At 37.9% G+C, this 23209-nt stretch overlaps 1 protein-coding gene across 1 annotated transcript in view; it reads left to right on the top strand.

Annotated features, from left to right (window-relative positions):
* RTCA (RNA 3'-terminal phosphate cyclase) overlaps positions 1–20938 on the top strand; it is a 30100-nt gene extending 9162 nt beyond the window's left edge. Inside the window, exons 5-11 of the mRNA XM_069598806.1 lie at positions 907–965; positions 3649–3790; positions 4147–4271; positions 5198–5256; positions 14756–14850; positions 17107–17211; positions 20565–20938. Coding sequence (XP_069454907.1) covers positions 907–965; positions 3649–3790; positions 4147–4271; positions 5198–5256; positions 14756–14850; positions 17107–17211; positions 20565–20666 — 687 coding nt within the window. The 3' untranslated portion in view covers positions 20667–20938. The remainder of the gene's footprint in view (positions 1–906; positions 966–3648; positions 3791–4146; positions 4272–5197; positions 5257–14755; positions 14851–17106; positions 17212–20564) is intronic.
* The last annotated feature ends 2271 nt before the right edge of the window (positions 20939–23209 follow it).

Genomic DNA, 23209 nt, shown 5'->3' on the forward strand with positions numbered 1-23209 from the left:
CTCTGTTGTAACAGTGAGTTTATGTCTGACTTTATGAGAAACTGCCAAATTGTTTTGGCATCCAAGGTGGCTGCATTGTTTTGCCTGTTCAACACTGTAGGGGAGTTTTAGCTCTTCTTCATCCTTTCCAGCACTTGATATTCTCAGCTTTTAGTTAATTTTTTTTTCCACTTTAATAGATGTTATAGTCTTAAAATTCAGTTTGATGGGATATATAGTGAAAATTAATCTATATTCACCTTTCCACGTCAAGGAAATGACCCTAATTAAACATTATAAAATGCAGCAAAAGATAATGTTAAAGATATTAGAGCAGGGTGCTATATAATTATTGTTACATAATATATATAGTTATACAGTAATGGAAACTTGGAGAATGGTTAGATAAATTATTCTGGATTGCCATGTAATCATTCAAATCCTTTTTAGGAGGAATATTTTATGATGTTGGGAGATGCTTTTATTTATAATGTTAAATGAGGGAATAAAGGATAAAACATTGTATATGCAGTGAAATTTCAACTGTATAAAAAATATTGAGAAAACAGGATGGAATGCTTTTCAGCACCCCAGATTTCTTGTGGTATGTTATATTAAGATTAGGAAATGGCTTCTGGAGTAAAACTGCAAGGATCAACAATCCTGAGTTGTAGGGTGTTTTTTTTGTGTTTTTTTTTCTCATTAGATAGGCTTGCACAGCCCTTATTAGTTAAATGTTAAACTTTTAATTTTAGCTGCATCTCAGTTATTTTATTTAAAAAATAGAATTAGCCTTCGCATTTTTATATCACTGTTTATCTACTGTGCCTCATTATCACCTCAGTACAGAGCACATTTGTTTACTAAATATACTTGTTGAATAAGCAAATACTGATACTTAAGGTAACAAATAAATTGATTTTTCAGGTTTTCAAGCCAATTGTTGAAAAATTTGGTTTCACATTTAATTGTGACATTAAAATGAGGTAAGGTGCTTATTTCTTAGCCCTTTGACCTGCTACTTGTGTTGAAAATAGTGGAAAAGTTAGATCCTGGAGAACTATCTTTTCTGTAATCCTCTTAATACATTTTTTGTAGGAAATAATAATTTATGGCTTAAAACAATAAACAGCAGGGGTGTGGATACTTGAAAGCAGATGCATACTATGTTTGATGTTTGTTTTGGCAGAATATTTTTTGAGGGAATGGCTGCACTGAGTGTGGAGTTATCTGTGTCCGGCACAGACTGAATGCTCACTGTGTGCAGACTACTGGAGTGGGGTGCTGCAGGATCCTAAAAGGAATTCTCTTCCACAGTGCAACCAGAGTTCTTTTCCTAGGAGACACATTGGGCATTCAGGTTATTTCTCTAATAAGGCTTATTTCTCTTATAAGGCTTGCCTTCTGCTGCAGAATAACAAGGCCACATTTCTTGGTGTGGCATTTAAGTGTTTTGCAGTCTTATTCCAATTTACCTTTCTAGCTATATTCTCCCTCCCCTCCTTTCAGCATACCATGTATTCTAACTACACGATTGCTGCCATTCCCTAAATGCACTCTGTACCTTCAGACTCCCCTACCTTTGTTCATGTTTTTCTTCCCCTTCTAAAACATGGAAATTCTGTATCTCTTAAAATGAAACTTGTAGTTTCTTGTGTGAATTGTCAGTGATTGTGCCTCAGTTGGAATTCATGATTGCACCTCTGTTTTAGTCCTCTTCACAGCCTGACGTGTGTTCTAGTTACACGTGAAGCCCCCATCTTACCAGATGGGGAGTTCTTTGTGGATAGAAGTATTGTCATTCTTATCTGTGTGTTCTTAGCATCTTCTAGACAAAGATAGTAAATAACGTGAGTCAAAATTTTATTCGGAGAAGGCAATGGCACCCCACTCCAGTCCTCTTGCCTGGAAAATCCCATGGATGGAGGAGCCTGGTAGGCTGCAGTCCATGGGGTCGCTAAGAGTCGGACACGACTGAGTGACTTCACATTGGAGAAGGAAATGGGAGCCCACTTCAGTGTTCTTGCCTGGAGAATCCCAGGGATAGGGGAGCCTGGTGGGCTGCCGTCTATGGAGTTTCACACAGTCAGACATGACTGAAGCGACTTAGCAGCAGTAGCAGCAGCAACAGCAAAATTTTATTAATGGTTCAGCTACTAAATATTCATCATATATTTATTGAGCACCTATAATGTGCCAGACATTGTTTTAGGGCTCTGGAATATAGCAAGAAGAAAATAGACCGAGCTGCTATCATTAAGTAGCTTTTATTCTAAAACAGCACTGGTTGAATAGAACCTTCATTTAGCTGTCCCGGGTCCTAGTTGTGGGATGTGAGATCTTTTAGGTGTGGATGTGGGATCTAGTTCCCCGTCCAAGGACTGGACCCCAGTCCCCTGCATTGAGGGCATGGAGTCTTAGCCACTGGGCCACCAGAGAAGTCCCCAGATAGAATTTCCTGCACTAAGGGGATTGTCCCTGTCTGTCCAGGATGATAATCATTTGCTACATATGACTGTTGAGCACCTGAAAGGTGGCTAGTTGGACTGGGGAGCTGAGTTTTAAATTTTATTAAATTTAAATAAGAAATTTTCCGGCAGTCCGGTGGTTAGGACTTTGCACTTTAACTGCTGAGGGCACAGGTTCAGTCCTGGATGAGGAACTAAGATCTCCTCAAGCCTTGATGTGTGGCAAAGAAAATAAATAAATAATTTTAGCTCATTATTGACCAGGGGGTATTTGTAGAAACCTAACACCTGTGGCTGGCAATTTTTATGTTGGCTGGATAAAAATTAATTTTGTTATTTTACTAACATTTCGTGGGCTATTACATTCAGTAGTTACACCTGACACACCTGTTAAGTCTTCCAGTTTTTGTGAAATGTTGTCTGCAATCCACTCTTCTGCAGAAGCAAAGGAGCATTCTCTAGCACCATGAGTTTCATTTTCATTTTCTGTATCAGAATGAATCACTAAGATTATTTATTGGCTTTTATCTGGTATTTACATTGTCTGAATCAGAACTATATTCTGAGGAACTATCCTTTTCTGAGACACTAGTGTATATGTCACGTGGACAATCAGAGAAAGTATCTGCATAAAATTTACCAAAAAAATTTTTCACTCATAATTTTGTGAAATGTCATTTTCAAAATTTTATATTTATAATATTCATAGGGTAGAAACAAAAACTTAATGGAGCAAAATGTGGATGATAACAACCATCATAAGTTGTATAATGAACCCTTCATCAATTTTAAGCTCTAACAGCTTCACACAGTGATGTTAATTGTATTACTCTCTAAAATGAATTGATATGCTTCTGGTCAGTACTGTTCTGGTAACAAAAGATGGATTAACATATCTCTGGTCAATAATGGGTTAAATAGTTACAGGAACTTGAGTCTTTCTTGCCTGGGAAATCCCATGGACTAAGGAGCCTGGAGGGCTGCAGTCCATGGGGTCACAAAGAATTGGACATGACTTAGCAACTAAACAACAACAAGCCCTGAGTCTACCATATGGTAAAGCACAAATCTAAAACATTACTTAGAAATGTAAAACATGAATTATATAGTTGGTATTACTCACATGTTATTTTATTGTAAATATTGAGTTTTATTTTTTTGTCATGCAGTCAATTTATGTATTTTATCATACCTTTCACAGGGGCTACTACCCAAAGGGAGGTGGTGAAGTGATTGTCCGAATGTCGCCAGTTAAACAGTTAAGCCCAATAAATTTAACTGACCGTGGCTGTGTGACTAAGATATATGGAAGAGCTTTTGTTGCTGGTGTTTTGCCATTTAAAGTAAGTTGTCTGATTCACTTTACTGTATAAAGTTACACAACATTGCAAATCAACTATACTCCAAAAAAATTTTTTTAATACAATAAGGTATCAAAAAATAAAGTTGTCTAGATGATCTTAGAAGTATGCGTTTGTCTTGATAAGTGTTATATAATCTAAAGTTTGAAATTATTGAAAGAATTTTTAAATAAATCTTTTCATTAAAAGTTTTTCTTAAAATTCTGTGCTTACTTTACTCTTTAAAATTGAGTTTTGTATGATGCACAGAAAAATTATTAATTCTGTGTCTTTGAAGGCTTGAAAGCAACTGTTAAAATAATTATTAATTTATTCTATTTTTTGTCTTACCAAAATAGGTAGCAAAAGATATGGCGGCGGCAGCCGTAAGATGCATCAGGAAGGAGATTAGGGATCTGTATGTTAACATCCAGCCTGTTCAGGAACCTAAAGACCAAGCTTTTGGCAATGGAAATGGAATAATGTGAGACAATATACTTTTTCCTGGATGTTGGTTGAGGGCACCCTGAAATAACTTATCCTATTTTAATTAAATGTTTGTCATTTTTAGATTTGTAGTTTTAAGGCATATTTTTTAAGGGCATTCCTATCTAAAACAACAGTATGATGAATTATGATAATTTTATTCTGAATTTTTTTCTGAGGATGGTTTACTTTTTACTACACTATAAGAGCCTTTCTGTTTATATAGTGAGCTTAAGTGTTTAAGCTAATCAGAAGTTAGCCTTTGAAGATTATCAGATTATCCTATGAGAAATATTACCAGTTGCTTTTCTGTATCTCAAGTGTGAATTCAGTTTACAAGTAAGTATTAGATGTAGCAAAGGTCTGCTTAACAAAAGAAATAGTGTATATTTTCCCATTAGGAGTTATTGATTTAAGTGCTATAAAAATGCTTTTAATATTTTTGAAGAACAAAACTATCTTTTGTGAATATTTAAATTTTAAACTCTTTTTCATAGCTTCTATTAAGGAGTTTAAAGTAAATGCATTTTCTTCATATAAGACTGTTCTGAAAACTATTGATATAAAAGAAAACCAAACATCTCTGTAGAAAGACGTTTACATTTAAGATTATCTGTATAGTATGCCTCTGAAATGGTCTCACTTAGTGCTGATGACATGATTTCTGGGAAGACGATTCCTTACCTGTGTGTGAATCAGAATCTGGTGTGACTTCTTGTCAGAAGTGCTGAAAGATACTAATACCTTGATGAAGATGGAGAATGCTAATCATGTTGCTCTCTGTATGAAGAATTTCGCTATTGCAATATCCTAGCCAGATCTGAATCTGTGTAATTAACAGTCACTGTTCTCCTGTGTTGTATTTGCATGTAATATTGGAATATTTATAGTATAGATAGTAATACTGTTTTTTCCCTTATACAGCATTATTGCCGAGACATCTACTGGCTGTCTATTTGCTGGATCATCGCTTGGTAAACGAGGTACAGATAAATGAAGGGTACACTGTTCCCAGTTCTAGTGTACAATTCTTTAATCATTCTTTAATTATCTGTCAGGATTAGAATATTATAGAATGATGAATGACAAGTTTAAAAGGATATGGTTCAATTCAGTGTAGTTCAGTCGCTTAGTTGTGTCTGACTCTTTGTGACCGCATGGACTGCAGCATGCCAGGCCTCCCTGTCCATCACCAACTCCCTGAGTTTACTCAAACTCATGAATATTGATGGTGATGCCATCCAACCATCTCATCCTCTGTCATCCCCTTCTCCTCCTGCCTTCAATCTTTCCCAGCGTCAGGATCTTTTCAAATGAGTCAATTCTTCACAGCAGGTGGCTAAACTATTAGAGTTTCAGCTTCAGCATCAGTCCTTCCAATGAACACTGAGGACTGATTTCTTTTAGGATGGACTAGTTAGATCTCCTTGCAGTCCAAGGGACTCTCAAGAGTCTTCTCAAACACCAAGTTCAAAAGCATCGATTCTTTGGTGCTCAGCTTTATAGTCCAACTCTCACATCCATACATGACTATTGGAAAAACAATAACCTTGACTAGATGGACCTTTGTTGGCAAAGTAATGTCTCTGCTTTTTAATATGCTGTCTGCTGCTGCTGCTACTAAGTCACTTCAGTCGTGTCCGACTCTGTGCGATCCCATAGACGGCCTCCTACCAGGCTTCTCTGTCCCTGGGATTCTCCAGGCAAGAACACTGGAGTGGGTTGCCATTTCCTTCTCAAGTGCATGAAAGTGAAAAGTGAAAGTGCAGTCGCTCAGTCGTGTCCGACTCTTAGCGACCTCATGGACTGCAGCCTACCAGGCTCCTCCGTCCATGGGATTCTCCAGGCAAGAATACTGGAGTGGGGTGCCATAATATGCTGTCTAGGTTGGTCATAACTTTTCTTCCAAGGAGCAAGCGTCTTTTAATTTCATGGCTGCAATCACCATCTGCAGTGATTTTGGAGCCCAAAAAAATAAAGTCTGACACTGTTTCCATTGTTTCCTCATCTATTTGCCATGAAGTGATGGGAGCAGATGCCATGTTCTTAGTTTTCTGAATGTTAAGTTTTAAGCCAACTTTTTTACTCTCCTCTTTCACTTTCATCAAGAGGCTCTTTAGTTCTTCTTCACTTTCTGCCATAAGGGTGGTATCATCTGCATATCTGAGGTTATTGATATTTCTCCCGGCAATCTTGATTCCAGCTTGTGCTTCTTCCAGCCCAGCGTTTCTCGTGGTGTACTCTGCACATAAGTTAAATAAGCAGGGTGACGATATATAGCCTTGATGGACTCCTTTCCCACTTTTGAACCATCTGTTGTTGCATGTCCAGTTTTAACTGTTGCTTCCTGACCTGCATACAGGTTTCTCAGGAGGCGGGTCAGGTGGTGTGGTATTCCCATCTCTTGAAGAATTTTCCACAGTTTGTTGTGGTCCACACAATCAAAGGCTTTGGCGTAGTCAATAAAGGCAAAGTAAATATTTTTCTGGAACTCTTGCTTTTTTGATGATCCAGCGGATGTTGGCAATTTGCTCTCTGGTTCCTCTGCCTTTTCTAAATCCAGCTTGAGCATCTGAAAGTTCACGGTTCATGTATTGCTGAAACCTGGCTTAGAGAATTTTGAGCATTACTTTACTAGCATGTGAGGTGACTGTAGCTGTGCGGTAGTTTGAACATTCCTTGGCATTGCCTTTCTTTGAGATTAGAATGAAAACTGACCTTTTCCAGTCCTGTGGGCACTGCTGAGTTTTCCCAATTTGCTGGCATATTGAGTGTAGCCCTTTCACAGCATCATCTTTCAGGATTTGAAAGAGCTCAACTGGAATTGCATCACCTGCACAAGCTTTGTTCGTAGTGATGCTTTCTAAGGCCCAGTTGACCTCGCATTCCAGGATATCTGGCTCTAGGTTGGTGATCACACCATTGTGATTGTCTGGGTCATGAGGATCTTTTTTGTATAGTTCTTCTGTGTATTCTTGCCACCTCTTCTTCTTATCTTCTGCTTCTGTTAGGTCCATACCATTTCTGTCCTTTATTGAGCCCATCTTTGCATGAAATGTCCCCATGGTATCTCTAATTTTCTTGAAGATATCTCTAGTCTTTCCCATTCTATTGTTTTCTTCTATTTCTTTGCTTTGATTGCTGTGAAAGGCTTTCTTATCTCTCCTTGCTATTGTTTGGAACTCTGCATTCAAGTGGGTATATCTTTCCTTTTCTCCTTTGCTTTTCACTTCTCTTCTTTTCACAGCTATTTGTAAGGCCTCCTCGGACAACCATTTTGCCTTTTTGCATTTCTTTTCTTTGTGGATGGTCTTGATCCCTGCCTCCTGTACGATGTCTTGAACCCCTGTCCATAGTTTTTCAGGCACTCTGGATATGGTTAACTGGTTCTGTTTTAGAGTCAGTTAAATTTTAAGTCTTTCCTCCAACTTTATACTTGGAAAATTTTCAGTCTTGCTGAGAAAAGTTGAATGATTAGTGAATGTCCATATACTGCTTTCCTAGATACACTGGTTATGAACATTTAGCTACATGTTGTGTATTTCTGAGCCAAGTCTGTGAAAGGTTGCAGGTACCCAGTATCCCCACTAAATACTGCAGTGTGTTCAGCCAAAGAATAATACTTGCATCAACACATACCCCCTTTTTTTAATTGTTTGACTGTGCTGTGCTGCGTGTGGGAATCTGAGTTTCCTGAGCCAGGGGTTCAGCCTGCACCCCTTGCTTTGGAAGTGCAAAGTCTTAACCACTGGACCTCCAGGGAAATCCCACATTATCATTTTTATACCTAAAGAATCTGTCTGTTATATTTGGATGAAACCAGTTGCCTCCAAAATATTTAGAGCAATTTGAGATGTTTTGTTTTGCTTATTTTTGAGCACACACAGTATTGGTTATCATGTCTGTTTAGTGTCTTTTTTAACTGCAGAATAGTTTCTTTGCCTTTTTTTCCCCCTTTCATGATATTTATATTTTGAAAACTAATTTCTTATAGGATTTTCCATTATGTGAATTTATCTGATTATCCCATGGTTAGATTTATTCAGGGTAAACATTTTTAGTAAGACTCTTGCACAGGTGAATTTTGTGTATATTCTGTTCTATCACATCAGTGAATAAGTGAGTGCTCAGTCATGTCAGACTCTTTGTGACCCCATGGACTCCTCTGTCCATGGAATTTTCCAGGCAAGAATACTAGAGTGGGTTGCTATTTCTTCCTCCTGGGGATCTTCCCAACCCAGGGATCAAACTCATGTCTCCTGGGTCTCCTGCCTTGTAGGCAGTTTCTTTACAGCTGAGTCATTAAATCACATCAAGGTGCGCATAATGTCAGTCTGTCCTTTATCAGTAAAGCGGACTGTGGTCACTTGTTATGGTGGTGTCCTCCAGGTCTGTCTGCTACAAAGGTTTCTCCCTTTCCTCCTCCCATCCTCCTTTTCATTGTTTCGCCACTACAGTGAAATCGTGGAGTCTTAACCCCCTGGATCACCAGGGAATTTCCCCCTTTCTCTTTGTATTATAATTCATAAATACTCTGGGATAATACTTTGAGACTATCTAATTATTCTGTATCAATACAACCTTCCTCCAGTGGCTTTAAGATCTAATGGTTCTTCCCTGCCTCTGTTATTACAGTGTTGATTTCAAAATACTGAATGTTTTAGTGAAAGGGAAATTTCTGTAGTGTTTGGCATATTTGGGAGAGGAGATGCATGTATGCATCTGTTAGTATTTAAAGTTACTTTTGCCTGTGTGTGTGTGTGTGTCTGTGTGTGTGTGTCTGTGTGTGTGTCTGTGTTCTGTCGCTCAGTCGTTGTGTGTGTGTGTGTCTGTGTGTCTGTGTGTCTGTGTGTGTGTGTTCTGTCGCTCAGTCGTGTCTGACTCTGCGACCTCATGGACTGTAGCCCACCAGGCTCCTCTGTCCATCAGATTTCCCAGGCAGGAATACCGGGGTGGGTTGCCATTTCCTTCTGTTAATAGTTGAACTCCTCCCTATTTGTGTGGTAGTTGATTGCTTTCTTCCTACTTGATAACATCTTTAAAAGATGCTTACACTCATGCCATTTAAGTGCATTATTACTGCTGAATACACAAATTCAGGTGATTTTAATCTGCTCAGTTGGTAGATCTAGACAGTAGTTGGGTGTCACATTTAACCAGTGTAAGAGGATAGGTAAAATCAACGTATTCGGTTGATCAGACATAAAACGAATTGTTTAAAACTGTGCTCTTCAGTGTGTGGTTGGCGGACAGGTAGCATATGAGCATCATCTGGGAGTTTGCTGGAAATACTAGTTCTGGGGCCCACCTCATCTGTATGAAACCAGAATCTCAGAATCTTTGGGGCCCAAAAATCTGTTTGAATAAGCTCTCTAAGGTACAATAAAATTTGAGAAATAGTGATCAAAACTGTATATGTAGTGTATATTCATTACTTGTTAGGTGCAGTGCGGAATCAGCATGGGTGGTGAGGTATTATATGCCGTATCTTTAACAGTCTTAAGAGGGCAAAGATAATGCAAAATATAAAACGGAGACTAAGAGCCCATATGTCAGAAATTGTAACATGCTTGGCAGGCACTGAGTGAAATGTGAGTTCAGTTTGTATTATCCTTGAGTATCAAGACCTGCTGCTGCTGCTGCTGCTGCTGCTAAGTCACTTCAGTCGTGTCTGACTCTGTGCGACCCCATAGACAGCAGCCCACCAGGCTCCCCCGTCCCTGGGATTCTCCAGGCAAGAACACTGGAGTGGGTTGCCATTTCCTTCTCCAATGCATGAAAGTGAAAAGTGAAAGTGAAGTCGCTCAGTCGTATCCGACTTGTAGCGACCCCATGGACTGCAGCCTACCAGGCTTCTCCATCCATGGGATTTTCCAGGCAAGAGTACTGGAGTGGGGTGCCATTGCCTTCTCCGTCAAGATCTGCTAGGTACTATAAATGAAGGATTCAAAGTGAGAACCACCAATTCTGCTGCCTGGCTTAGTTTGGCAGAGGAGACAGACCAGTGCTGTGATTGTTCTATCTCCAGGGCACCTAGGAACACAGGAGAACAGCTAATTCTTTGGGGACTGATTGATCCCAGATCTATCTTGTGCTATTCAGTGATCCTCCAGTGGGTTCTATGGAAAAGTAGAAGTTAGCCGGATAGAAAAGTGAGAGCTGGGACTTCCCTGGTGGTCCAGTGGATAAGACTCAGTGCTTCCACTGTGGGGGGCATGAGTTCAATTATGAGTTTGATCCCTGGTCGGGAACGAAGATCGCTCATGCTATGTGGAGTGGCCAAAACAAAAGGCTGCGGAGAGCTAAAGAAGAGGACAAAGGAAAGGGCTCGTGTTGTTTGGGCAACTACAGACATAAGTGGTGAGTGGAGGATCTGGGACAGGGAGGAACAGAGATGAGATTAGAGAGGTCAAGATTTTGAAGAGTTTTATAGGCCTTAAGGAGTTTGGGTTTCATCCTGAAAACATAATTTAAGGAGGGATATAAGACCAGGTCTTTGGAAAGTAAGGAGCTGTGTATCGGATGAGAGGAAAAACATAGTAGAGGCAGGAAGACAAGTCTGTTATATTGGTTCACATCAGAAATGATGAGGGCCTACACCCAGGAATGCAATGACTGAGGCTAGAAAGATGAGTACTGATATAAGGGTATTTAGGAGGGTGATCAGCTGGATATGGAAGGTGAGGGAGGCAGTGAAATGACCTTGATTTCTAGCTTGTGTTCCTGGAAACATTTACAGCTTTGTGAATATGGGAGGTAGAGTTAGTCTGCCAGTGTAGATGATAGTTTTAGATATGTTGCATTGATATCATAAAGGGATCGTTGCTCTGTTATCAGCAATACTTGGAATTAACTCTTCTGCCAGCCCAGAAAAATTTTCTTTCCTAATATTTCATCAACATTTTTAAACTTTGTCATATGAGGTAGTTTTGGACAACACGCATATAGAACGCACAGTTCTTGTTTTTAGACTTACAGTGGTGGGAGGGATTAGAAGATAGAGTTGCTTACTTGCTAAAGTTGCCTAACTCCTCCAGGTGCCTGCCCTTGTTTCCAATCAGGCACTCAAGTCAAAGGGGATGTAACTAGCAAATGCAGAGGTACCTTGGGGTCTTCTCTCTTAGTGTGTCTGCTCAGTAGCTTCAGTCACGTCCACTCTTTGTGACCCTGTGGACTGTAACCCACTAGGCTCCTATGTCTCTGGGATTCTCTAGGCAAGAATACTGGAGAGGGTTTCCATACCCCCTCCAGAGGGTATTCCCAACCCAGGGATCAAACCTGCATATCCTGTACTGCAGAAGGATTCCTTACCCACTGAGCTACCTGGTGGTGGTGGTTTAGTTGCTGAGTCGTGTCTGACTCTTGCATTCCCATGGACTGTAGACTGCCAGGCTCCTCTGTCCATGGATTCTCTAGGTGAGAATACTGGAGTGGGTTGCCATTTCCTTCTCCAGAGCCACCTGGTAGGTAGTCGATATATTAAGGGTCTCAAGGGGATGTCATGGCTCCCAGTATCCAGATCTCTTTTTATTTCTGATTTAAATTAACTAGAAAATTACTAGACTCTTGATGTTTAAGCATTATAATCAGAAGCAACACTGTCTGGTTGTCCACATCACCATATGTATTACAAACAATAAGTTGTAACGAATCATATTTTTGTCCTTGTCTCAGTTACTAAAACTATTTTGATCTTAGTATATCTATTGAGTGAGAGAATTAGTCTGAAGAATCTCTGAAATCCTTCCAGCTATAACATTCTTTAATCCTGTTGCAAAGGTGAGATTTGAGAGTTTTGGTTTTTTTTAAAATCTTAGCAGTTTTAGATAGAGGCAGTGTATTATAACAGAGCACGAAATTGAGAGCAAGAAAACCTAAGTTGTTCCTACGTCTGCAGTTATATTACCTGGTGACTGCTTTCCTTAACTGAAAAATGAGATCAGACCATTATCTACATACAAGAATTGTTCCCACATTTATTTAATTGTAATATGGACAGAATATATGTTTTCACATTGTTGAATATCTGTGTGATTTGTTGACCACTCATCTTTCAGTTCTGTACTTTACTATGGGGAAAGCAATCTGCTACGATGAATTATACCTCTGGCTTATCAATCTTGTTTCTTGTGTATGGACACTGCTGGCTTATAGTAAGCGCTTTCTTTTCCTCCTTCAGTATATGTAGTAATTCAGAGCATGTCTCTGACGCTGTAATCAGTCCTTTGGCTTTCTCTGTTCAGTTTTGTTCTTTTAATAAGCTAGAAGAAACCTCAAATCATTGACTATCTTTTTAATTTGTTATAAGCTGTCAAAATTGAGGCCATTTTAAGAAGCCTCTAAAATGCCAGAAGAGTATTTGTCAGAAAAACCTTAGGTTTTCCAAAGAAATTAGGATTTTGCTCTTTTATTTAGAACACGGTACTAATAAAAAAAATTATCATACTTACTTCATTTTGTTCAGTTAACATAGACTGCTGCTAATAGCTGGTAATGTTGTAGGTCCATTCATACCGTTATTCACTGTCAAGGCAGCTGGGTAGGAAGGAATGTGAATGGCTCTGAGAAATAGTTTGTCACTTGGCAGGGAAACCTTGAGAAACCTTAGTGCAACTACTGTTCTCTAATCCTACAAAGCCAGGAAGTGCTTCCTTGTTTTCGTTCTCCATGGAAATTTTAGCTGTTCTTTAAGGACTCAAGTCCTTTAAGTCCTTTCATGCTTCACGAAACATTCTCAAATTATTCTGGAACCTATAATTTATTTTTCTAAATTCTCATTGGATATATAGTTTGTACCATAAGCTTAGCACTTACCTCTATTTTTTTGGTACCTCCTTAGCTAAGGAACCAGTTTGTGTCACTTAGTATGGTACATACATGGTATCATGTGTGTTATCAGTAGTAACTATTCTTACTAACAGCTTATTATGAACTAGTCTTGAAATTAGAAGCTTTATAAATATTATCTCTGGTTTTAACTTTGCAACTAAGGTATTATCATCTCTATTTACATCTAGAAGAAGATATGAAAGAGGCAGAGTCGTTTACCAGAAAGTTAAGATTCATACATGTTCCCAACCATTTCATTCAGTCATGTAAATGATTGATTAATGTTATAAAGGTAGTTTAATGTATTACATTGTTATAATGACTTCTGTAAGGGAAAAAATGGTTAAAATTTGATTTCTATTTTCTGGGACTTTTTATCAAAACATGTATATAGTTAGGTTAATTTCCAAATATAAAATAAAAATGAACCACATTCTCATTTTTCAAAAGCCATTTTCATTTGCAGCCAAGGGTTAATTTTATTCTTGTTGCTTAGTTGCTAAGTTGTGTCAAGACTCTTTTGTGACCCCATGGACTGTAGCCCACCAAACTCCTCTGTTCATGAGATTTCCCAAGAAAAAATACTGGAGTGGGTTGCCATTTCCTTCTCCAAGGGATCTGCCCAGCCCAGGGTTCGAATCCACGTCTGCTGCACTGGCAGGTGGATTCTTTACCACTGAGCCACCAGGGAAGCCCATAGGGTTCTTTTAGTTTAAAGTAAATAAAAGGAATCATCTGACATTCCACTACATTTGATGGATTTATTTTGTATTTAGCATTGTACCAAATATTTGTGGTCTGTGTAGAGAAGCAGGAAGTAGAACAATGGAACAAATATTCTTATTTTTAAAATAAGGTAATACCAGGGAATTCCCTGGCAGTCCAGTGGTTAGAACTTCCAGGGCCTGGGTTCCATCCCTGGTCAAGGAACTAGGGTCCTACAAGCTGTCAGTGCTGCTAAGAAACAAATAAGGTAATACTTGTTCAAATCTTAAAAGAATAAAACTTTGTTTATTTAACCTGAGAATCTTTATCTATTCTTCCTTAGGTGAAAATTATCTGAACTTTTAAAAAATCCTTTAATTCTAATAGAATTGTCTGCAGACTAATTGTAATATATATGAATTGTGAATTTAAAATTTGGAATCGGGGACTTCCCTGGTGGTCCAGTGGCTAAGACTCCATGCTCCTAATGCAGGGGACCTGGGTTCGATCCTTGGTCAGGGAACTAGATCCACATGCTGCAACTAGAGATTCCAACAAAGATCAAAGATCCCATCTGCCACAACTAAGACCTAGCACAACCAAATAAGTAAATATTAAAAAAATAAATAAAATAAATAAAATTTTGAAATCAAGGCATAGTATTATAGAGTATTATAGTATTACAGTGTCATATAAATTGATTTTATAATTAGTACTTCTTAACAGGGCCAAAGCCTGTCCTCCTCCCCTACCCCCCTCACTGGTCCATCTAATAAAGTATTTGCATATGCTTAGCTCTCAGAAGATTCAGTACATGAAGATCTTACCCTAAAAGTTGCAATGGGTGAGTTCAGAGGCCTAAAAGATGTTATGCCAGTGCCAATTGGGATATGTTAAACTTTTTGCCTCTTAGTAATTAATTTTTTTTTTATATTGTGCCTATTGTAGGTGTTAATGCAGACAAGGTTGGAATTGAAGCTGCTGAAATGCTGCTAGCAAATCTTAGACATGGTGGTGCTGTGGATGAGTATCTGCAAGACCAGGTAGTGCCACTTCTGGATAAAAACTCGTAGCCTGTTAGATTTGAATATTGGGCAGTTAGATTGAATATAGATTTTAGTCATTGACTTTCAGTCCATTTTTAAAGTATTATTCTGGAATTTATATACCACAAATTTGAGTTTTCATCTTACTCAACCTGGCTATAGCATTAGGCACACCGAGCACTCCTTTGTTCTTGAAATACTTTCTTCATGTGATTTCTGAAATACTGTTACCTTTCTGTATCGCTAGCCATTCATTCTAGCCCCTTTGCTAGTTTACTATTATTGCTGTTTGCCTCTTCTCGACTTCTAAATTTTGGAGAGCCCTTGTGCTTAAGCTCACACCTCTTTTGTTGATCTGTACTTAGTCTCTCGGTTGTTTTTCCCAGTCTCACGGCCCGAGTACCGTCCGTATGCTGATGACAGCTTCTAAATTTATATCATTGGCCCAGACCTTTCTCCTCACCTCCATGTCCATTATACCCCTTACGCCCGTCAGCGTCTCCACTTGGATATGTCACACCTCTCAAACTCAACACACCTACTCACATTAAGAAATGCTAATGAGTATTTCCAAGTGCAGTCTTTTTATGGTCCACTGTCTTGATAGATTTTCCTTTCGACCAATTTTTCCCCTTAATCACAATCAGATGTCTCTGCTTAGAAAAGTATTCTTCAAGGTTTTTTGACCAGTTTTCTTAAGACAGTTTTCCTATTTCTAGTCTCTTCCTTCTTACTATTCTACAGTCTAGTAATTCTGTATTAGTGTATTTGTTTACCTGTTAAAATGTTGTAATTTTAGAACTTTTAAAGAAACTTGTCAGTTTATATATACTAGCTTGCAGGGACAAGTGGTCTGATAAAATATTAATTTTCAACTCTGTATTCTTAAACATTAAGTTTATAAACTTACTAAGCATTTTTGTGCTATTCCACAGACTTTTGGTGACACAGGTTTTCTATCATCTTAGGATATTTGTAAACCTAAAGAAATGGAAATTCTTTCTTAAACTAGGAATAAAGAGTTATAGCATGAAGTGGTAATGTGCATGTGTGCTAAGTCACTTCACTCATGTCCAACTCTGTGTGACCCTATGGACTGTAGACCCCTCCAGCTCCTCTGTCTATGGGATTCTCCAGGCAAAGATACTGGAATGGGTTGCTGTGTCCTCCTCCAAGGGGTCTCCTCGACTCAGGGATCGAACCTAGGCCTCTTATGTCTCCTGCATTATCAGGCAGGTTCTTTATCACTTAGAGCCATGTATGACCCAGCAATCCCACTACTGGGCATATACCCTGAAAGAAAGTGAAAGTGAAATCGCTCAGTCGTGTCCGACTCTTTGCGACCCCATGGACTGTAGCCTATCAGGCTCCTCAGTCCATGGAATTTTCCAGGCAAGAGTACTGGAGTGGGTTGCCATTTCCTTCTCCACGGGATCTTACCGCCCCGGGATTGAACTTGGGTCTCCCACTTTGCGGGCAGATGCTTTACCATCTGAGAAAACCATAGTTGAAAAAGACGCATATACCTCAGTGTTCATGGCAGCACTATTTACAGTAGCTAGGACATGGAAGCAACATAGATATTCATCGAGAGATGAATGGATAAACAAAGTGTGGTGTGTGTACATACACACACACACATACACACACACCACACACACTGAACTATTACTCAGCCAGGAAAAGGAATGCATTTGAGTCTGTTCTAATGAGGATGAACCTGGAGCCTGTTATAGGGTGAAGTAAGTCAGAAAGAGAAAAACAAATATTGTATATTAATGCATATATATGGAATCTAGAAGGCTGGTACTGATGAACCTATTTAAATGCAGGGCAGCAGTGGAGACACAGAGAACAGATTTACAGACACAGTTGGGAAGGAGATGGTGGGATGAATTGGGAGAGTAGCATTGAAACATACTTTGCCATTTGTAAAATGAATAGCCGGGGGAGTTTGCTGTGTGACTCAGGGAGCTCAAACCTCATGCTGTGTGACAACCTAGAGGGGTGGGATTGGGTGGGAGGTGGGAGGGAGGTTCAAGAAAGAGGATGTGTGTATATGTATGGCCGATTCATGTTGATGCATGGCAGAAACGAACACTATTGTAAAGCAGTTATCCTCTAATTAAAAAATAAACTTTTTTAGCTATTTTGATATCTAGTATTTTTTTCGTACAGAAAGCAGTAGATTTTAACTCTAAGTATAAGTAAATGTGTGAGAGTTTCCTTCTTTGTGTTTTTCTTTTTTAATAGCTAATCATTTTTATGGCGTTAGCCAGTGGAATTTCCAGAATAAAAACAGGACCAGTTACACTCCACACCCAAACAGCTATACATTTTGCTGAGCAACTAGCAAAGGTGAGTATTCCATCAGAAAGAGTGATTGATCTTTATTATGGACAATTTGGAGTCAAATTTTAATAAACAGAAAACTTCAGTAGTAATTGTAATTGCAGATACTGAACTCACTCAGCAGTGAAGCTGAATCATCTTACTCTGCATGACCGTTGTGGGTGGCTATTTATTATTAATCTCATTTTATTTATGAGTCATGTGAGGCAGAGGGATTAAATTAATTGCTGAAGACCAGATAGTTTCTTAGGGGCAGGACTGAACTTTGAGCAAACCCGGGAGAGCATCCATTAAAGCCCATATGTGGTAGGTACTGCCTTACAGTAAGTGAAGGCATTTTAATGGGAACTATAAGATCAAATCACAAGGGAGAGAAATATCAATCACCTCAGATATGCAGATGACACCACCCTGATGGCAGAAAGTGAAGAGGAGCTAAAAAGCCTCTTGATGAAAGTGAAAGAGGAGAGTGAAAAAGTTGGCTTAAAGCTCAACATTCAGAAAACGACGATCATGGCATCCAGTCCCATCACTTCATGGGAAATAGATGGGGAAACGGTGCAAACAGTGTCAGACTTTATTTTTGGGGGCTCCAAAATCACTGCAGATGGTGACTGCAGCCATGAAATTAAAAGACACTTGCTCCTTGAAAGAAAAGTTATGACCAACCTAGACAGCATATTCAAAAGCAGAGACATTACTTTGCCAACAAAGGTCCATTTAGTCAAAGCTCTGGTTTGCCAACTAAGGTCTGTCTAGTCAAGGCTATAGTTTTTCCAGTAGTCATGTATGGATGTGAGAGTTGGACTGTGAAGAAGGCTGAGTGCCGAAGAATTGATGCTTTTGAACTGTGGTGTTGGAGAAGACTCTTGAGAGTCCCTTGGACTACAAGGAGATCCAACCAGTCCATTCTGAAGGAGATCAGCCCTGGGATTTTTTTGGAAGGAATGATGCTAAAGCTGAAGCTCCAGTACTCTGGCCACCTCATGCGAAGAGTTGACTCATTGGGAAAGACTTTGATGCTGGGAGGGATTGGGGGCAGGAGGAGAAGGGGACGACAGAGGATGAGATGGCTGGATGGCATCACGGACTCGATGGACGTGAGTCTGAGTGAACTCCCAGAGATGGTGATGGACAGGGAGGCCTGGCATGCTGTGATTCATGGGGTTGCAAAGAGTCGGACATGACTGAGCAACTGAACTGAACTGAAACTTAAATTATTATATAAAAATTTTATATATTTTATTTCCTTGTGATTTTATTTTGGTAGAATAGAATATTTGCTGAAATTCTAACATTTTACCAGTCCTTTCAACTTCGGAAGAGTAGCTGTATATATATGTTAATGTATTTTCAACTTTGGCCATACAGTGTGGTTTGCAGAATCTTAGTTCCCTGACCAGGCATCTAGCCTGGTCTTTTAGCAGTGAAAGCGCCAAGTCCTAACCACTGGACTGCCAGGGAATTCCCTAGATGTATAATTTTTAGTGAAAAAGAACTTAACATGAATAATCTCATATTTATTCCTTGTTTAACAGGATTCTTAAATGACATGTGTATTTCATCTGAAACTAACTTCTTTATAGAAAGTTTAGAAAATAGAGGAAGAATCCTGTCTGTAACTCCCCTTTGCCAGTAAGACCACTGTTGACATTTAGGTATTTTCCTCTTCTTAAAATTGTTTCTCTGTTCTTTTTTTTTAACAGCTAACACATACAGCATCATTTCATTCCTTTTTCAGTGATGTGTGACATATTTCTATTTTGCTACAGTCTTTATAATATAATTTTATAAAGTAATATAAAATTTATAACTCAGAATTTTATGAAGGAACGTGTTGACCTTAAGCATTTTAAAAGGTTACAAAAATAATGTATGTAGTAATAAGAAATGAAACATAACAGAGGTGTACCAAGCACAAAACCACTGTTACCCTACTCTTCACATTTTATTTGTATGATTCTTAATATGTACTTTTTTTGTTATTAGACAGAATAGGTAGATTTTGATTAAATTGTGGGAAAAGGCCCAATAGGAGGCAAAGCAAATTATATTTGATTCAAAAGATAATTAACTGTATTTTTTATTATTCTACTTACGCTTTATTTTGTAACTATTATTAGTCTGTCTCCCCGTGTAGACTGTGATCTCCTTGATATCAGAGACAAGGGTATATTCATTTTTTCTACAGTACTTTGCACATAGTAGACACTCATATGTTATTTGAACTGAATGCACAGTGGAAAGTGCCATGAACTGGATTTTTTTGCTCTGGTTTCTCATTCAGCATTGTTGTGTTGTAACTCAGTGACCTGGGGCAAGCTGCTTCATCATTCTGTGTCTCAGTGCAGGTAATTCATCAGGAACGTCAGAGACTGTGTCCCTTAGGGCTCCTTCCAACTCTAATTTTTTGTAATTTTATATGTAGGCTTTTATATGTACCTTATTTATATAGTGCTTGTAATTTGAAAAAATATGTATACATATAATAGTCTATCTAGCTCATAATTCAGATTCATTGTTTATTCATACAACAATAAATTTCAGTGTCCACACACAGCCATCTAATCCTAAAACTGGAATACTTTTTAAATATTGCAGTTCAACAGGACCTTGGAGTAGTTTTCAAATTGTATTTCAAAGGTTTTATGCATACTTCAAATCCCTCTGTCACAGATTCAGTCAGCCTCCTCCGTTATTTTGATTTTAATTCAATTTTCTTAGAATGAATAGATTTGCTTTAAAAAAAAAATCATGTTTCCACAATATAGTGATACAGATCAGGTGTTTCAAAGCTAAACTTGAATTAGTTAACAAGTAAAAAGTACAGTGTCAAACCCAATAATGATGAGGGAAGATGTTAATTGTCACCTCTCTCCACCTGTCTCCTCTGAACTAGATATTTTAAATACTGTATTTAGGGAATTAAATTGGCAAGAAAATTTGAGAGAAATTAAAGGGTAATTTGATATTTGACAAGATAAAAGAAGTTTAAATGCTTCAGTGCCATGTTTTAGAAAAAATGTAGAAAGTAGGTATTGAGATTTAAAAATTGATATTTACTTAAAGCTGCACTTCTGATGAGTTCTGACTCAGTGGGTAAGAAATGGGAGCCAGGTTACATATATTCTGGCAAAACTCCACATTCGTATACCTCTGAATAAGGACCATGCCTCTGGAATAAAGTATTTCATATGTAGGCTATTGAATTTCTCATGAGTCATTTGATCTTTCTATCTCTAGCTTCTTCAATAAAATGAGTTTGGTATTAACTGCCTACCTGTTTAAGCAGGAGTTATGGGCTCTCCCCTGTGTCTCTCTTCGTATTACTTATATACTAAATGCTCTTCTGGTTTCAGGCTAAATTTACTGTGAAGAAATCAGAAGATGAAGAAGATGCCTCTAAAGACGCTTACATTATTGAATGCCAAGGAATCGGGATGACAAATCCAAATCTATAGGGTATTTGCCTTTTAAATGATACTTCAGTGATGTTATTGCACTAATCATTTCATAAATATTATAGAACAATGGAATAAGATGTAATTTATTAAAGGACCTAACTTTAATTGAAGTATAGAATGTTCTAGATTTGTTGAGAATGCTTCATCCAATTAATCTCACTTTGACTATCTTCTGAGATACATAGGGACAGTGAAAAAGAGTTGGTGGATATGTATAATAGTTGGTTTCGGTATTAAAGTATTGCAATAAAATATTCTTTTCATCTAAAGTGTGGTTTTCTTTTTGATATAATGTAGTAAGTTAGGGATGTAGGTTTGATCTGTAATTTGTATATAATTCTAATCACAGCTAGGGTCTCATAAAATTTAATGAGACAACTTTATACACATATACTTGCTGTGTCAACAGTAACATTTCATAACCATTGTCTCATTATATATATCTTCTCATTATATTTATCTGGGTACTAGGTAAATACTGGCTTTGAATCTGTTGAATATGTTGTGAAAGCTAAACAATGAGAATTGCAAAATTCTACCCCTTGTAAATTTGGTCATATCAATTCCAGGTATTTTTTTTGTTTGGCTTATAGTATTAAAAATAATTGAGTGCCTTTAGAACAGAATGCTTTTCATTACTGTCTGTTATCTTACACCTAACCTGTTCCACATTTAGATTACTTCCTGGTCCCTGTAGGCAATTGAGGTTGTGACTCAAATGAAACTAGTTTTATGTAATAGTTAAATATGCTGTACTGTAATATAGTGATGAATTCATTGAGACTTAATTCTGTCTTGAAATTTATCCACTAAATGATTAAAACAGTCCAAGATATAGATACAGAGGTTTATATTACAAAACATTCAGAAAGTGGAGAATTAGTCTGTATAAAAAAACATAATTTAAAAATTTACTCCATGTACATAATTGTAATTCTTGTCAGTGATTTCTGTGGCTTTAGACAGTTGGGTTCAATTTGTTTTAAAGATGCTGATGATAGTATTGCTTCCTGTTTGTACTTAAGGAAGTAAAGTTTATAAGTTCATTTTCATAACAAGACATAAATGTTTCTTTTTTAATTATTTATTTATTTTTGGCTGTGCTGGGTCTCCGTTGCCATGTGGTGTTTCCTCTGGTTGCAGCAGGTGGTGGCTGCCCTCTAGCTGGAGTGCTCATGCTTCTCACTGCAGTGGCTTCTCTTGCTGCAGAGCACAGACTCTAGGGTGCGTGCAGGCTTCAGCAGTTGCAGCACATGGGCCCACTAGTTGCAACTCCTGGGCTCTAAAGCGCAGGCTCAGTAGTTGTGGTGCATAGATCTTCCCAGATCAGGGATTAAACCTGTGTCTCCTGCTTTGGTAGGCAATTTCTTTACCACTGAGCCACCGGGGAAACCCTGTTTTCCTACTTTAGAGTAAAACTATGCTGATAGTATAGTTGTTGGAGGGACTGTGATAAATTTGGGGTCTTAAAACTAGTGATGATACTTCTGACGTGCTGGGCAGCAGTGTTACAGAGGTAGGTTGGAATGCAAAGACTGGGAATTTTGGAGCAAGAGATTTAAGGCCAACTTTGTACATGATGAATTTATAATTAATCTTAGCTTTGACTGTTAAGTCAAAACTTGGGTACAATAAAGCTGAGACTACTGCAAAGAAATTTTTATTAGAAGAAGCAGATATTTATTTCCCCCCCAAAAAATATATTTCTGTTTCTACCCCTATATCTGAAATTGTATTTCAGTATGCTTCTCATTTTCTTTAATAACCACCTCATACAAGGACTAATGTTGATTGTACTCTATATGTGCAATGGTCTTTAAAAATATTCTTTGACTAGTGGCTTCCAAACAGGGGTATTGTTACCACTTGAGTTTCACAAAGCCTTCCCATGAATTTCAAGTTTGTAGATGTCATTAGTTTTTAGAGGATATGTTTCCAAATTTCTCTAATTATGTTTATAAAATAGAGTTGCCTGTGGTCAAAGTAGTACTTTGCAATTTCTCCTTTTTAGCTTCTCTTTCACAGTCTCCATTTTTCCTCTTTACAAAAAATAAGTTAACTTTTTACCCAACTTAATTTTACTATAGTGCATTCCCTTGGAATAAAAGAAAATTTCAAAGGCACTAAATAAAGGGACAATTTGAAACAGTCTCTGAGAAGTCTACTCAAACTAAGAGATAAACCAATGCCTTATTTTATATATTTGTGTGATTTCAAGTAAGGAGATGAAATGTTTACTTTCCAAAGATAAACATGACATCTTTAAATAAAATCTACTTTTCTGATTATCAGGAGAAATATTTTCAGTATCTTTGCCAAAAGGCTACTAGAAAATTTAAATTTTATGTCCTTTAAACTTTGGGAGATTACTGCTTATTAAGAATTATGTTACGTCTCTTCTCTCTATTCATCCCTACCATTTGAAGTGTGTTGTAGCTTCTACAATCTATATTATTAATAATTTATAAATAATATACATGGTTATTAATATATATATTAAGCCCCACACTTGATAATATTTTTGTTATTGATTTCCATTG

The sequence above is a fragment of the Ovis canadensis genome, chromosome 1, assembly GCF_042477335.2.
Source record: "Ovis canadensis isolate MfBH-ARS-UI-01 breed Bighorn chromosome 1, ARS-UI_OviCan_v2, whole genome shotgun sequence".
Lineage (NCBI taxonomy): Eukaryota > Metazoa > Chordata > Mammalia > Artiodactyla > Bovidae > Ovis > Ovis canadensis.